The sequence below is a fragment of the Gracilinanus agilis genome, chromosome 6, assembly GCF_016433145.1.
Source record: "Gracilinanus agilis isolate LMUSP501 chromosome 6, AgileGrace, whole genome shotgun sequence".
NCBI lineage: Eukaryota > Metazoa > Chordata > Mammalia > Didelphimorphia > Didelphidae > Gracilinanus > Gracilinanus agilis.
This window is the reverse complement of record NC_058135.1, coordinates 42,812,646-42,828,343: the sequence shown is the minus strand read 5'-3', so window position 1 is coordinate 42,828,343 and position 15,698 is coordinate 42,812,646. Positions and strand designations below refer to the sequence as shown.

Genomic DNA, 15,698 nt, shown 5'->3' with positions numbered 1-15,698 from the left:
CCCTAATTAACACAGCTAGTATGTGTTATAGGTAGAACTGGAACCAAGGTCTCTTTAACTTCAAGATTCGCTATCTAGCTATTACAAAATACTGGCTCCTATGTTATGACATAATATCTTTCATGTCTGCTAATCTGTAAAAAGTTCTTGAGATCTAGTGATAATCATTCTATAAAAAAATGTTTGGATAGATGTAACATCCTGTTTCTATGATTAACTCATTTTAAGCATAGGGGCAAAATGATGACTTCCCTTCTCTGTGTCTTAAAGAAATTTAGTTTACACAAAAAGTTATAAGAAATAATAAATAGGGGCAGCTGGGTAGCTCAGTGGATTGAGAGTCAGGCCTAGAGATGGGAGGTCCTAGGTTCAAATCTGGCCTCAGACACTTCCCAGCTGTGTGACCCTGGGCAAGTCACTTGACCCCCATTGCCAGCCTTACCACTCTTACACCTAGGAGCCAATACACAGAAGTTAAGGGTTTAAAATAATAATAATAATAAAAAATAAAATTTTAATAATTTAAGAAAAGAGACCTTTTCCTTTAGTCCTTGAAGAGTAGGGTATTCTGGTAGCTTCAGTCTTCAAGTCTCCCTATCTACAGTTTCTAAGATTCTATCTCTTGGCCAAGCCACTGCTTATATATTCCCTCCATATTCTAGCTTTATAGCCTCCTTAACTTACTTTGAGGTTTATATTAAATGCCATCTTCTATCCCAGTGATGGAAACTTTAAGAGATGGAGTGCCAGGCCACCCCCACCAAGTGCCATGCCCAGGCCCCTCATCACATTCTGTGCCCCTCCCCCCATTGAGTGCCGGTTGTGCCCTTCCCCACCCCCTTACTCCACCCAGGTAAGGGAAGAAGCCATTCTTCCATTGGACTGCTGGGAAGGGGGGCAGGTGATATAGTTAAGCCTGGGGAGATAGAGAGAGATTTGAGGAGGCCAAGCACTCTGCTCTGCTCCCCTCTAGATCCCTTCAAACTTAGCTCCTCTCCAAAAAGGAAATAGCTTCTCCAAAGGAGATCTTGAAAATTTCAAAGTACTCCCTCTTTAGCTATTCTTCAAGGAATCAGAAGCCATTTGAAATACAACACTCACTTTATTGAGAGAAAAAGAGAGAATGAAAAAGCCAGAAAAAAAAAGCAAAAAAGCCCCAATATACAGGAAAACCCCTTTATTTATAGGAAAATATAACCTTCAGGTTAAATGATATTGTCCTGACATATTCACCCCATCCATTTCAGCCTTTCTGAAGTGGGTGTCCTCTAAATTAATCTTTTTAGCAAGTAGTCCAGAGTTGAAGTCAAGTGTTAATCTGGATGCAGAGCTGATGACTACCTCTGACAAGCTACTGTTGTATTTTCCAGAGCTTCTAGCTGACCAGGTCTCTTGGGCAGGCACCCCTTTGAATGCCAGTTGAACAGGGTGGATTAGTAAAAGGTGAAGGGATTAAGAATGCAAATTAAAGCAGAGAAAGGGTTGTTTGTGAAAGAAACTGGGGAAGGGGGTTTTAGAACAGGGTTATAGGCTATTAGCCTAGCTTCAGGTTCATAAAACTTATTCCTAAATCACTAGACTACAGTTTTAAACATTTTTAAATTTTTAAAAATTAATTAATTAATTTAGAATATTTTTCCATGGTTACATTATTCATGTTCTTCCCCATTCCCTTCTTCCTCCCCCCTCCTGTAGCTAATGAGCAATTGAACTGGGTTTTACAACCCTGCTGCAGGTACTGGCACACTGGGTTCTTGGGGCACTGGGTCCTTGGCATGCATGCCCACAGAGAGATCTCTTCATGCCATCTCTGGCATGTGTGCCATAGGTTCCCCATCATGGTCCAGTCCTATCCTCTTCTCTGCCAAAAAACTTTATGTTGCTTCCTTTCAATTAAGTGTTAGTTTCTTGAGGGCTGGGACTATTTTTTCCTTTTGTATCCTTAATGCCTACCAGAGTACTTGGCAGAAAAAATGAACATAAGAATAAATGATTACATTTATATTCTTCCTGCTTAAGTTGGGAGGAGAGTGGGGGGGTGGTGTTTCTTCACAATGCAGACTGAAGAAATAATTTAGTCCTTGATTACCATCTACCTGAAACCTTCAAAGACATTGTGATGCACAAAATTAATATATTCTTTAAATTTCAAAAGATAAAGAATGAAGTTGGCAATGTGACCATCGTGGTGAATAATGCTGGGACAATTTATCCAGCAGATCTTCTGAGCACCAAAGATGAAGAAATTACCAAAACATTTGAAGTCAATATTCTAGGTCACTTCTGGGTGAGTATAAATCTTATATATGGGCCTGTGAAAGAAGGATTACTTTGTTTCTGTTGGCATTTTTCTATGTTGAGATTAGCTGGAATAGCTTCTTTAATCAAGAAGCATTTTAGAAAGCTCTAGAGAAATTGTATTAGAAAGTATTTATATAATTTTCATTAGGCATTTAGATGGCACAGTAGATAAGGTACTGGGCCTAGAAAAGATCTGAAACTAAAACAATTGCACCCCACACAAAAAATTTCGTTATATAGGATCCAGTTGCTGATAACAAAAATAATATATTTTTAAAGCCGAATCATTTTACCTACTCTATCCTTTTTGAATTCTGCAACAACTTTTTCCAATTTTCTTACAACTTACTGTCTTTTAGGCTCTCTATGTCTCTGGTCTACCATTGTTCAGTCATTTTCAGACATGTCCAACTCTTTATGACCCCATTTGGGATTTTCTTGGTGCAGACACTGAAATGGTTTGCCATTTCTTTCTACAGCTCATTGTACAGATGAGGAAACTAAGGCAAATGGGGTGACATGACAAGGTCACACAGGTATTAAGTATCTGAGGTCAGATTTGAACTCAGGAAGATGAGTCTTCCTGACTCAAGATCCAGCATGTTATCCACTGTGTCACCTACCTGCCAAAGGAACACTTAGGTTTCCACATTTAGGAAAGGAAGAAAAACATTTCTGCATGAAGCTGTACAACACTAAAAGATATCAAAAGCTACCCAAGTTGGAATGGTAGTGTTGATTTTTTTTTAAGTTTCCTATGTAATATGTTTACATATATTTATCTTCCCATTCAACTAAAAAGTCTTTCCCAAAAATAATCTAAAGAATAAGATAAAAACCTATATTGAAAGTAATATCCATTTCTCTGTCTCTCTCCCTTTTGAATAATTCTTAAGATTACCAAAGCACTCCTGCCTCCCATGATGCAGAGAAACCATGGTCATATTGTCACTGTGGCATCCATATGTGGTCATGGAGTGATTCCTTATCTTATCCCTTATTGGTATGTATTGATTTCTATTAGGTCCTTTTCTTTCTTAAAGGATTTTGAAGGATTATTTAACCATTCCATCCTCTTCCTAATATGATCAGAACTCTAGTGCAAATTTAGTTGGTAACATATTCACCATATAAAGATAAAGAAAAAGCATTAGAAACAGAAACAGGATGATACAGGTAATAGCCTGGGGGGGGGGGAAGGGAGCCAGTCCTGAGCCAGCTAGAACTATCTTCTGTTTGTGTACTTGGGCCATGTGAATTTTGAATGGCTCAGTGTATGAACCGTTGTTTGTTTTGCTATCATCCTTACTCAGTGATGATAAGTAATGTTGGCATAAACTAATAAACATGGTGCCAATGCCCAATTACATAAGAAAAGGCTGAAAACCAGTTTATGGAGTCCTCCTGCTTATTTGAATGTCACATCATCAATTCTGTCTTTAAAGCTACCTCAGTTTTTCCCCCTCTGCCTTATATTATCTGCCACCCTACAGTTTTAAAAAATAGCATCAGCTTGTCAATATTTTGACAAGATCTTTACTTATTTGCAATATATTCTGCTAATGGGAATCAATGTCAATGGCTTAAGGAACTGCAGTTTTAGAGACCACGTTCTCTGCTCTCTTTGACAGACACAATATAAATATGCCCAAAGAAAGAGGAAGAGGCTGTGCAGGCACAGGAGTATGCTCAAGCTCCTTTCTACCCTGAAGCTAGTAGTAGGAATTATGCAACTTAAAACACATGATATTCTTTCAATATTTGGGGAAGAAATCCACACTTACAGTAATTTCCCATTTTCTTTTTCTCTAAAGCATAATAACTCATATTTATAGAGAACTTTAATGTTTATATGCATTTTCCTCACAACAACACAGTGAGATAAGTAGAATATGTAATATCATCTATACTTTGCACATAAGGAAATTGAGCCTTTTTTTCCTCTAAACCCTTACCTTGCGTCTTGGAATCAAGTCTGTGTATTGGTTCCAAGACAGAAGGGCAGTAAGGACTAAGGAATGGGAGTTTAGTGGCTTGCCCAAGGTCATAAAACTAGGAAATGTCTGCAGCCAAATTTGAACCCAGAACCTCCTATCTCTAGGCCCAGCCTTCAATCCACTGAGCCATCTAATTGCCCTCAGAAATTGAGTCTTAAAGAGCAGTAGTTACTTGTCCATGATCAAAGGGTTCTTTGGAACTGGATTTTACTTCATTTCTAGCATTCTATCCACTTTCCCATCCTACCCCACCCATGTAAGAAGCAGCTAACTTTTTTTCTTTTATTATTTACATAAATAATTAACATAATAACACAAAATAATTAATATGTTAATATATTTACATAAAATAATTTATATTAACATTAAGGTGTATAATATTAATGTCCCATATATTAATATATAGTTAATGTATAATATTAATATTATATTAAAAACAAAATTATAAGTTGGAATTATAACTATTTTTCTGACTGGAAAATGCATATCTAGGTGCAAATGCTAAAAGGAAATGTGTACCATAGAGCTATAACATTAGAACTAAGAAAGACATTAGAGATTATCTAATCCAAATTCCTTATTTTACATCTGAGAAGTCTGAACCCCAGAGAGATGGAGTGACTTAGCTCAGTCCACACAACTTATAATTAGAGGAGATGGGATTGAAATTCAGATCCCCTGATTCCAAACCTGGTCCTTTTTCCATTATAGTACAAATATTTTAATATAGTTATTGTTTTCCTAGCTTTTTGCACTATTGAAAATAATTAAGCAAAAGACCTCATTTAGGAACATTTGGGGAAATTTAGGAGCTTAGCAACAAAAGACTGTCATATTGAACTGAAAATGGTTGAACTTCCAACTGTCAGGATCTCTGGGAATTAACCTGGACTCTGAGAGGCTGGTGGTTTCTGGCTTTGGGGAATTTTCCTTTGGAAACTTGGAAAACCAGAGTGACAGTTTGGAAAGGAGAGAAAGTGGCAGTTTGGCAGTGGCTGGAGTAAGAAGACAAACAGAAAGAAGAAAGAAAAACCTCTTCTTTTATCTCTGTGAGTCTGGAGAGTGAAAGACAGGATTTCAGGTCTGACCAGGCCTAAAAGCTGTACCTAGCCTGTCTAGGCCCCAAACCCTGAGAGGCTGGTATTGGAGTAGAGAACCAGAAAAATACTTGGAGACAGTAATTTAAATATCCATGGATATTAGGACAGTGTATTTAGTATAGACTTTTGGTTTTAGGATAGTTTAAGGAGATCAGAGTAGGCCTGAATTTCAAGCTGAAGAAACCTTATGAGAGGTCCTAAAAGTGGGAGTGGGATAAAATAGAACCCCCTTAGATTTAGGAGACCTATCCTTGAACTTTGTTATATCTATCCTTTCCTTCCCTTAAACTTTTAAACTTATTAAAATAAGTTTTGTTTTTGTAGCCTGTCTCCAAGCCATTCACTTGGTTAAACCTGACTAGGCCCAACAACTCAACTTCAACAAATAGCCAGCTGGCCCTTTATTAATAACAACAAACAACAGAGACTATAAGATACCATGTCCAAATTATACTCAACAGCACTCACATTTGGTTTCTTCCTATTTAAGAAATAGAGACTAAATTCAGAGACTAAAAATGTTATAGTTGGGATTTTTAAAAATCATTTAAATGTGTGTAATAGTCATGATTTGTCCCTGGGAAATTGCTAATTTTATCATTTTCTTTTACCTGATCAATCTTTTTCAGCATGTAAGAGACCCAAATTAAGATGAATTTTTTCACAAAAATAATTCAAAGTAGAAGAAGTTTTGAAGTTGGACAGAATATCCTATCAAACCAATCCAATCAAATTTACTTTCCAAGCAAATAAACACTTTACACTATGGGCCTAATATATGGAAAAGAGCATCATACTTTCCATTAGAAAATAATTGTTCATAATTCTTTTATAGCTCCAGTAAATTTGCTGCTGTTGGGTTTCACAGAGCCCTAACATCAGAACTTGCTGCCCTGGGGAAAAATGGAATCAAGACCTCTTGTCTTTGCCCTGTTTTTGTGAATACTGGCTTTACCAAGAACCCAAGCACCAGGTGAGGATAACAGATGAATATGGAATAGGGTTTAAGAAGTATAATTTTCATGTAGATCAAAGCTAAAAGAACCCTAAAGAGTAAAGGAAAAAATACAATTTTACCTACTAGTCTGATTGTATTATCTATGNGGGGGGGGGGGGGAGGGAGCCAGTCCTGAGCCAGCTAGAACTATCTTCTGTTTGTGTACTTGGGCCATGTGAATTTTGAATGGCTCAGTGTATGAACCGTTGTTTGTTTTGCTATCATCCTTACTCAGTGATGATAAGTAATGTTGGCATAAACTAATAAACATGGTGCCAATGCCCAATTACATAAGAAAAGGCTGAAAACCAGTTTATGGAGTCCTCCTGCTTATTTGAATGTCACATCATCAATTCTGTCTTTAAAGCTACCTCAGTTTTTCCCCCTCTGCCTTATATTATCTGCCACCCTACAGTTTTAAAAAATAGCATCAGCTTGTCAATATTTTGACAAGATCTTTACTTATTTGCAATATATTCTGCTAATGGGAATCAATGTCAATGGCTTAAGGAACTGCAGTTTTAGAGACCACGTTCTCTGCTCTCTTTGACAGACACAATATAAATATGCCCAAAGAAAGAGGAAGAGGCTGTGCAGGCACAGGAGTATGCTCAAGCTCCTTTCTACCCTGAAGCTAGTAGTAGGAATTATGCAACTTAAAACACATGATATTCTTTCAATATTTGGGGAAGAAATCCACACTTACAGTAATTTCCCATTTTCTTTTTCTCTAAAGCATAATAACTCATATTTATAGAGAACTTTAATGTTTATATGCATTTTCCTCACAACAACACAGTGAGATAAGTAGAATATGTAATATCATCTATACTTTGCACATAAGGAAATTGAGCCTTTTTTTCCTCTAAACCCTTACCTTGCGTCTTGGAATCAAGTCTGTGTATTGGTTCCAAGACAGAAGGGCAGTAAGGACTAAGGAATGGGAGTTTAGTGGCTTGCCCAAGGTCATAAAACTAGGAAATGTCTGCAGCCAAATTTGAACCCAGAACCTCCTATCTCTAGGCCCAGCCTTCAATCCACTGAGCCATCTAATTGCCCTCAGAAATTGAGTCTTAAAGAGCAGTAGTTACTTGTCCATGATCAAAGGGTTCTTTGGAACTGGATTTTACTTCATTTCTAGCATTCTATCCACTTTCCCATCCTACCCCACCCATGTAAGAAGCAGCTAACTTTTTTTCTTTTATTATTTACATAAATAATTAACATAATAACACAAAATAATTAATATGTTAATATATTTACATAAAATAATTTATATTAACATTAAGGTGTATAATATTAATGTCCCATATATTAATATATAGTTAATGTATAATATTAATATTATATTAAAAACAAAATTATAAGTTGGAATTATAACTATTTTTCTGACTGGAAAATGCATATCTAGGTGCAAATGCTAAAAGGAAATGTGTACCATAGAGCTATAACATTAGAACTAAGAAAGACATTAGAGATTATCTAATCCAAATTCCTTATTTTACATCTGAGAAGTCTGAACCCCAGAGAGATGGAGTGACTTAGCTCAGTCCACACAACTTATAATTAGAGGAGATGGGATTGAAATTCAGATCCCCTGATTCCAAACCTGGTCCTTTTTCCATTATAGTACAAATATTTTAATATAGTTATTGTTTTCCTAGCTTTTTGCACTATTGAAAATAATTAAGCAAAAGACCTCATTTAGGAACATTTGGGGAAATTTAGGAGCTTAGCAACAAAAGACTGTCATATTGAACTGAAAATGGTTGAACTTCCAACTGTCAGGATCTCTGGGAATTAACCTGGACTCTGAGAGGCTGGTGGTTTCTGGCTTTGGGGAATTTTCCTTTGGAAACTTGGAAAACCAGAGTGACAGTTTGGAAAGGAGAGAAAGTGGCAGTTTGGCAGTGGCTGGAGTAAGAAGACAAACAGAAAGAAGAAAGAAAAACCTCTTCTTTTATCTCTGTGAGTCTGGAGAGTGAAAGACAGGATTTCAGGTCTGACCAGGCCTAAAAGCTGTACCTAGCCTGTCTAGGCCCCAAACCCTGAGAGGCTGGTATTGGAGTAGAGAACCAGAAAAATACTTGGAGACAGTAATTTAAATATCCATGGATATTAGGACAGTGTATTTAGTATAGACTTTTGGTTTTAGGATAGTTTAAGGAGATCAGAGTAGGCCTGAATTTCAAGCTGAAGAAACCTTATGAGAGGTCCTAAAAGTGGGAGTGGGATAAAATAGAACCCCCTTAGATTTAGGAGACCTATCCTTGAACTTTGTTATATCTATCCTTTCCTTCCCTTAAACTTTTAAACTTATTAAAATAAGTTTTGTTTTTGTAGCCTGTCTCCAAGCCATTCACTTGGTTAAACCTGACTAGGCCCAACAACTCAACTTCAACAAATAGCCAGCTGGCCCTTTATTAATAACAACAAACAACAGAGACTATAAGATACCATGTCCAAATTATACTCAACAGCACTCACATTTGGTTTCTTCCTATTTAAGAAATAGAGACTAAATTCAGAGACTAAAAATGTTATAGTTGGGATTTTTAAAAATCATTTAAATGTGTGTAATAGTCATGATTTGTCCCTGGGAAATTGCTAATTTTATCATTTTCTTTTACCTGATCAATCTTTTTCAGCATGTAAGAGACCCAAATTAAGATGAATTTTTTCACAAAAATAATTCAAAGTAGAAGAAGTTTTGAAGTTGGACAGAATATCCTATCAAACCAATCCAATCAAATTTACTTTCCAAGCAAATAAACACTTTACACTATGGGCCTAATATATGGAAAAGAGCATCATACTTTCCATTAGAAAATAATTGTTCATAATTCTTTTATAGCTCCAGTAAATTTGCTGCTGTTGGGTTTCACAGAGCCCTAACATCAGAACTTGCTGCCCTGGGGAAAAATGGAATCAAGACCTCTTGTCTTTGCCCTGTTTTTGTGAATACTGGCTTTACCAAGAACCCAAGCACCAGGTGAGGATAACAGATGAATATGGAATAGGGTTTAAGAAGTATAATTTTCATGTAGATCAAAGCTAAAAGAACCCTAAAGAGTAAAGGAAAAAATACAATTTTACCTACTAGTCTGATTGTATTATCTATGTGACCTCTAGGTGGTACTATGAGGGGACTGAGTGACCAGTTGGTACTAGTTCCTTGTTTCTTCCCAAGAAGAAAAAAAAGGACCATTACTGTTTCTGTCTCCACCCACAGGTGTGGCTCAGATTTACCTCTCTCTTTTTCTTAGAAGTGGAGACTGCTCTAACTACTCTTCAAAGCAACACCAGCACCAGCTATATGAGATCAAAGAGATAAAGTCACAGTTTTTGCTAGGAGCAATGTCCCAGATTCTCCAAGATTCTTTCTTCTTTCTTATTTGCAGAACTTATAAAATACAGTAAATCAAGTAATTAATAAAATATTACATTTGAAAACTGGCAGCAATGGTCAGTCAGCTACCAATGAAATGGGCAAAAATTAGGTCCTAGATTTCCAAGGCAATATACAGCCTCACAAATAAACAGAAAGGTGCCAGGAAGGCATGATAACAATCTTATCCCCAACCACAATTGCCTGGCATGCAACTGTATGATTCATGTTCCTCAGTTAGCACTTACATTGTGGGGGGCAGGAGATTAACCCTTAATCCTAGGAGGGTGCCCTTTGAAGAATAGCAGACTCCTGTGGAAACCCTTTGAAGATGGCAAGATTTATTTAGGTTGAGTGTGTGAGAGGCAGTGTGCAGGACGTATTGCCTCCCTGAACAGAGAAAAGCACAGGATTTTTATATCCTAAAGGGATGGGGTCTATGAGACTTGGAAAGGAAACCCATACTGGCAGGCCAAGAAAAGAAGCTGGAGTACCAGGGAGTGGCCTAAGATACAATGTTTTCAAAAGCCAGGTGCTGATCTTCTTGGAAATGGATCTCCAATAACATGGGGAAAACTTCTAAGACAAAAAGGATGACTGGGGATTTGAGCATTTCTATCACTCCTATTAGGGGCACTCAATGGATGCTTGGTGGTCCATTTTTCAGCCTACGATAAGGTCAGTTTGGGACTTCCCTTAAGGCAAGTTCCCAGGTGACAAGGACAAATTTAGGATTTCCAACAATACAGTTGACAGTGCACTTATTTGCAAAAGATTTCTTCAGATTTCTGTTTAGTCAATAAAAAGTCTCTCTGTTTCTCTCTCTCTCTCCCCCCCACAAGATTATGGCCTGTTTTGGAGACAGAAGATGTTGTGAAGACACTGATGGATGGAATTCTAACCAATAAGAAAATGATTTTTGTTCCATCATATTTGAGTTTCTTTTTGGTATTAGAAAAGTAAGTATGGTAAAATGTATACTTTATTTATTTTTCTTTTATTTTAATAACAAATTTCTACATAAGTTTTCCAGTCATGTGATCCATATTATCTACTTCCCTTCTTCCCTTCCTTCTCCTAGAACTTAATTCAATCTGGGTTATACATGTATTATCATGCAAAACACAATACATATTTTAGAAACTAGCCACCAATAGTAGGAATGTAACTATACATTTGGTCAAAGGCATCCTCCCTGTATGCTCCTGCCACAAATGTAGCAACATTCTTTTTATGAGAGCAGTAATGACTCCTCTCTATCATTACCATCCACTCTTAGTCCCTTAAGCAACAAGTATTTCGGTCTTTATTGTGTACAAAACAGTACTAAATACCAGGAATACGAAGAAAGGCAGAAGCAAAGACCCTTCCCTCAAAGAACTCCCCTACTAAAAAGAGAGACAACATGTAAATAACTAGGTACTTTTGAGATATCGAGAAAACACAAGGAATAGTCTCATGAGGGAAACCACTACGAGCTGGAGCCCAGGAAAGATGTTTTATGAATGGGAAACAGTTAGTACAAAAGCATGATAATAAACATTGGCAAGCCAGGAAAGATAGTTTGGGAGGGAGAACACTGGTAGTCAGGGGGATCAGGAAAGGTTTTATGTAGAAGTAAATGGAGTGTTTGAGTATCAGCTTAAAGGAAGTGAGGTCTTCTATGAGGTAGTGGTAAGGAAGGAGTACCTTCCAAGCATGTGGGGCAGCCAGTGCAAAAGTATAATGATGGAAGATAAAGTTTCATATATGAGAAATAGAAAGAAGGCCAGTTTGGCCGGATCACAGAGTAAGGGAAGAGAAATGTAATATCAGAGGAGGAAAAAGAAAATAAGGGAAGGGAAACGATCAGATTATGAAGGGGTTAAAATCCTAAACAGAGGACTTTGCATTTGATCCTGAAATTAATAGGGAACAATGGGGTTATTGGGTAGACATATGCTTTAAAAAAACCACTTTGATAGGAGAGAAGATAGATTAGAGAAGGGAGAAATTTGTAGCAGGGAAAATAATTAGATGCCTATTGCCATAGCCTAAGAGAGAGAGATGATGAAGGTATGAACTAGAGAACAGAACATATAGAAATTGTGTTGTGAAGATAGATATTATAAGATATGGTAGGAGATTGGATATGTGGAGTGAGTGCAAGTAAGGATGACACCAAAGTCAAACCTTGATGATTGGGAGGATGGTAGAGTTCTTTCAGAATATTAATATGAAATTCAGATGAGAGAAAAGGTGGGGAAGATGATTAGTCTTCTGGAATTTGTTGAGTTAGGTGATGACACATGATTAATGGCTGTTAATGGTGGAAAATGCTACTCCTACTGTAAGGTTTAGAGAGAAGCAGAGAAAAAAGATAGGTGAACAACTTTTATTCATAGAAATCTGCTCTTCCTGATATCCCACTGAAGCCTTTTTCCAATTCAACTTTTTTAAATGTGGAAGACGAGAATATTTTTGCCTTTTTTTATATCCTCAGCACTTAGAATAATGCTTCACATTTAGTAAATACACATTGATTGAGCTGTTTCTTCTTCCTCAATACAGATAGCCTCTATTTTCTCACTAGAGTTGGAAATGAGGAAGCCTACTGAGAGATACTGGAAGGGATGGAAGTTTGAGGATCAACAAGAAGTTTTGGAATAGCAACTGGGACATAAAAAGATTAAGAAAGAAAAAATATTTTGTAGTTGAGTAATGAAGAATTGGCTGAGATTAGATAACATGAATTGGCAGTGAATCCAATAAACATAGTTTTGTGACTTTCTCCAGTAGTGTTCAGCAAGTAGCTCAAGGGGGCAGCTGGGTAGCTCAGTGGATTAAGAGGCAGGCCTAGAGACGGGAGATCCTAGGTTCAAATCTGGCCTCAGACACTTCCCAGCTGTGTGACCCTGGGCAAGTCACTTGACCCCCATTGCCTACCCTTACCACTCTTCTGCCTTGGAGCCAATACACAGTATTGACTCCAAGATGGAAGGTAAGGGTTAAAAAAAAAAAAAAAGCAAACAGCAAGCAGATGGTGGAGATGAATCAGGGTAGAAGATTAGCAGGGATGAGAATGGCAGTAGGACAAAAGGGCAAATACGTGAAGGACAATGTGTAGGAGAGCAGGGTCCCAGCCATGGAAGGAGGAAAGTAAGGCCAGAGCAGTAATGAACTACAGGGTTATGAGAGCAAAAATAGCTTTAGGAGTCAGTTTCCGGGTTAAAATGGCGGCAGAGTAAAAAGAAGCTGTTTAATCTCTCCTAACCAAAGCATATAGGACTCCTCAAGGGGACATAAAAAAATATCTAGATGAACGAAGGGACCCCACAAGAAGGTGCAGCATTGAAGGTATGTGGAATTGGGGCATTTCCATGCCATAAAGGGGTGACACAGCTCTCACTAGAGTCCGAGTGGAGGAAGCCCCTCCCCCACCCCCACACTGCATAGAGTGCCAAGGCCAGCGCACAAGAGTTAAAGCAGATTTGGGGCACCCATTAAGTCATTGGCAGCTCCAGGGCCTGTTCCTGAGAGCAGCAAGACTTAGGACCCCAAGAGGCTAAAGAACACACACGGACTTTGAATACAGACCCTGAGCACCGGCGCAGGTGAAGGCATTGACTTAGGCATGGAAAAGGATCTCCAGCGCAGGCTTGGACCTCTAGTGGGGACCCTGTGCAGACCGGAGCACAGCTGTGGAAGCAGCTCCCTGAGACTGCTGAAGGAGCCTCGGGCAGAGGGGCAGATCAGGGACGACCGGGAGGCTTGACCCTGAGAACAATGAGACCTGAGACCTCAGGACCCTAGAGAGCGCAGACAGACCCTGAGTGGGAGGATAAAGTGCAGCAGGCACAGGGCTAACAATGGCAAGCCAAAATCGGAAACCCCAGAAGAGAAAGATCATTAAGAAGAAATCTGTAACACTCGACAACTTTTACGCAGAGAAAATCCAGACAACAGAGCAAACAGCAGAGGAGAACAAACAAGTAACCATATCCAAACCTTCCCAAAATAATGAAAACTGGTCACAAGCTATTGAAGAGTTCAAATCAGAGATGATGAGAAAGATGGAAGAGATCTGGCAAGAAAATAACAGTTTAAAAGGCAGAGTTTTGCAGTTAGAAAGTGAGGCTCAGAAATCAAATGAACTGATAAGCAAATTGAACACCAGAAATGACCAGATTGAAAAGGAAAACCAAAAGATTATAGCTGAAAACCAGTTCCTAAAGGCTAGAATTGAGCAATTAGAAGCAATTAGAGATCTCTCAAGACAGCAAGAACAAATAAAACAAAGTCAAAAGACTGATAAAATAGAAAGAAACATGAAATATCTCAATGATAAAGTGGCAGACTAAGAAAACTGGTCTAGAAGAGACAATTTGAGAATCATTGGTCTTCCTGAAAAAGCAGAAATTAATAGAAACTTGGACTCCATACTAAAAGAAATTATTCAGCAAAATTGCCCTGAAGTTCTACAACAAGAGGGCAATATAGACATTGAAAGGATCCATAGATCACCCTCTATACTAGACCCAGAAAAGACAACGCCCAGAAATATAATAGCCAAATTCAAGAGCTTCCAAGTAAAAGAAAAAAATCTTACAAGAAGCCAGAAAGAGACAATTCAAATATCAAGGAGCACCAATCAGGATCACACAGGATCTGGCAGCCTCCACCCTAAAAGACCACTAGACTTGGAATATGATATTCAGAAAGGCAAGAGAACTGGGCCTACAACCACGGATCAACTACCCATCAAAACTGACTATATACTTCCAGGGGAAAGTATGGGCATTCAACAAAATTGAAGATTTCCAAGTATTTGCACAGAAAAGACCAGGACTAAATGGAAAGTTTAATATCCAACCACAAAAATCAAGAGAAACATGAAAAGGTAAATAAGAAACAGAGGGGAAAGAAAGAAAACTCATAATTTTTAAATTTGCCTCTTTAAGGGCTTCAATAAGATCTAATTATCTATATTCCTATGTGGAGAAATGCTATGTATAATTCTGTGTAGTGAACTCTATTCACTATAATAGTATAGAACTATACACTATAATAGTATTCACTATTATAGTAATCAGAAGAATAATTCATAGGGAGAGGGTGGAATACTAAATGGTCTAAGATGATATGGGGGGTTGGAAAGAGGGGGACAGTATAAAGGCAGTATAAACAATGAATAGTACGGGACACCAAGAGAAACTTGAGTGAATAAGAAAAATAGGATATTCTATTACACACAAAGAGGGCATGGGAAGGAGACGGGACAAATACTATTATAAGAACGAGAGGAAGAGAGCATTAAGAGGTAATATTTAAATCTTACTCTCAGTGTAATCAACCTGGACAGGGAAGAGTAGCTATATTATCCATTGGGATACAAAACTCTTATCTAACCCTACTGAGAAAGTCAGAACGGATAAACCAAGGGGAGCAGGGAAGGGGGGAGGTCAAAAAAGGGAGGGGAGAAGAAGGGGGAGGGAATTCATTAGGCCTTTAAAAATAAAAATAGGAGAATAATAAGGGAGGGGCTAGAAAGGGAAGTTAATCAAGGGAGGGGATAAGGAATACCGGCCTAAAGAAAACCACTGGTTTAAAAGGAAATAGTGTAAGAAGAAGGAGTAGAACTAGGGGAGGACACAAAAATGTCAATGAATGCACAACTGATAATTATAACTCTGAATGTGAATGGGATGAACTCACTCATAAAACGGAAACAAATAGCAGAGTGGATTAGAAACCAAAATCCTACCATATGTTGTCTACAAGAAACACATATGAGGCGGGTAGACATACACAAGTTTAAGGTTCAGGACTTGAGCAAAATCTTTTGGGCGTCAAATGAGAAAAAGAAGGCAGGAGTGGCTATTATGATCTCTGACAAAGCCAAAGTAAAAATAGATATGATTAAAAAAGACAGGGAA

The 15,698-nt window shown here is 37.9% G+C and overlaps 1 protein-coding gene across 1 annotated transcript in view; it reads left to right on the top strand.

The window, feature by feature from the left end:
* LOC123252135 (17-beta-hydroxysteroid dehydrogenase 13-like) overlaps window positions 1-10,746 on the top strand; it is a 29,250-nt gene extending 18,504 nt beyond the window's left edge. The window contains exons 4-7 of the mRNA XM_044681530.1: window positions 2,156-2,287; window positions 3,198-3,304; window positions 6,234-6,371; window positions 10,626-10,746. Coding sequence (XP_044537465.1) covers window positions 2,156-2,287; window positions 3,198-3,304; window positions 6,234-6,371; window positions 10,626-10,746 — 498 coding nt within the window. The remainder of the gene's footprint in view (window positions 1-2,155; window positions 2,288-3,197; window positions 3,305-6,233; window positions 6,372-10,625) is intronic.
* Window positions 10,747-15,698: the final 4,952 nt, after the last annotated feature.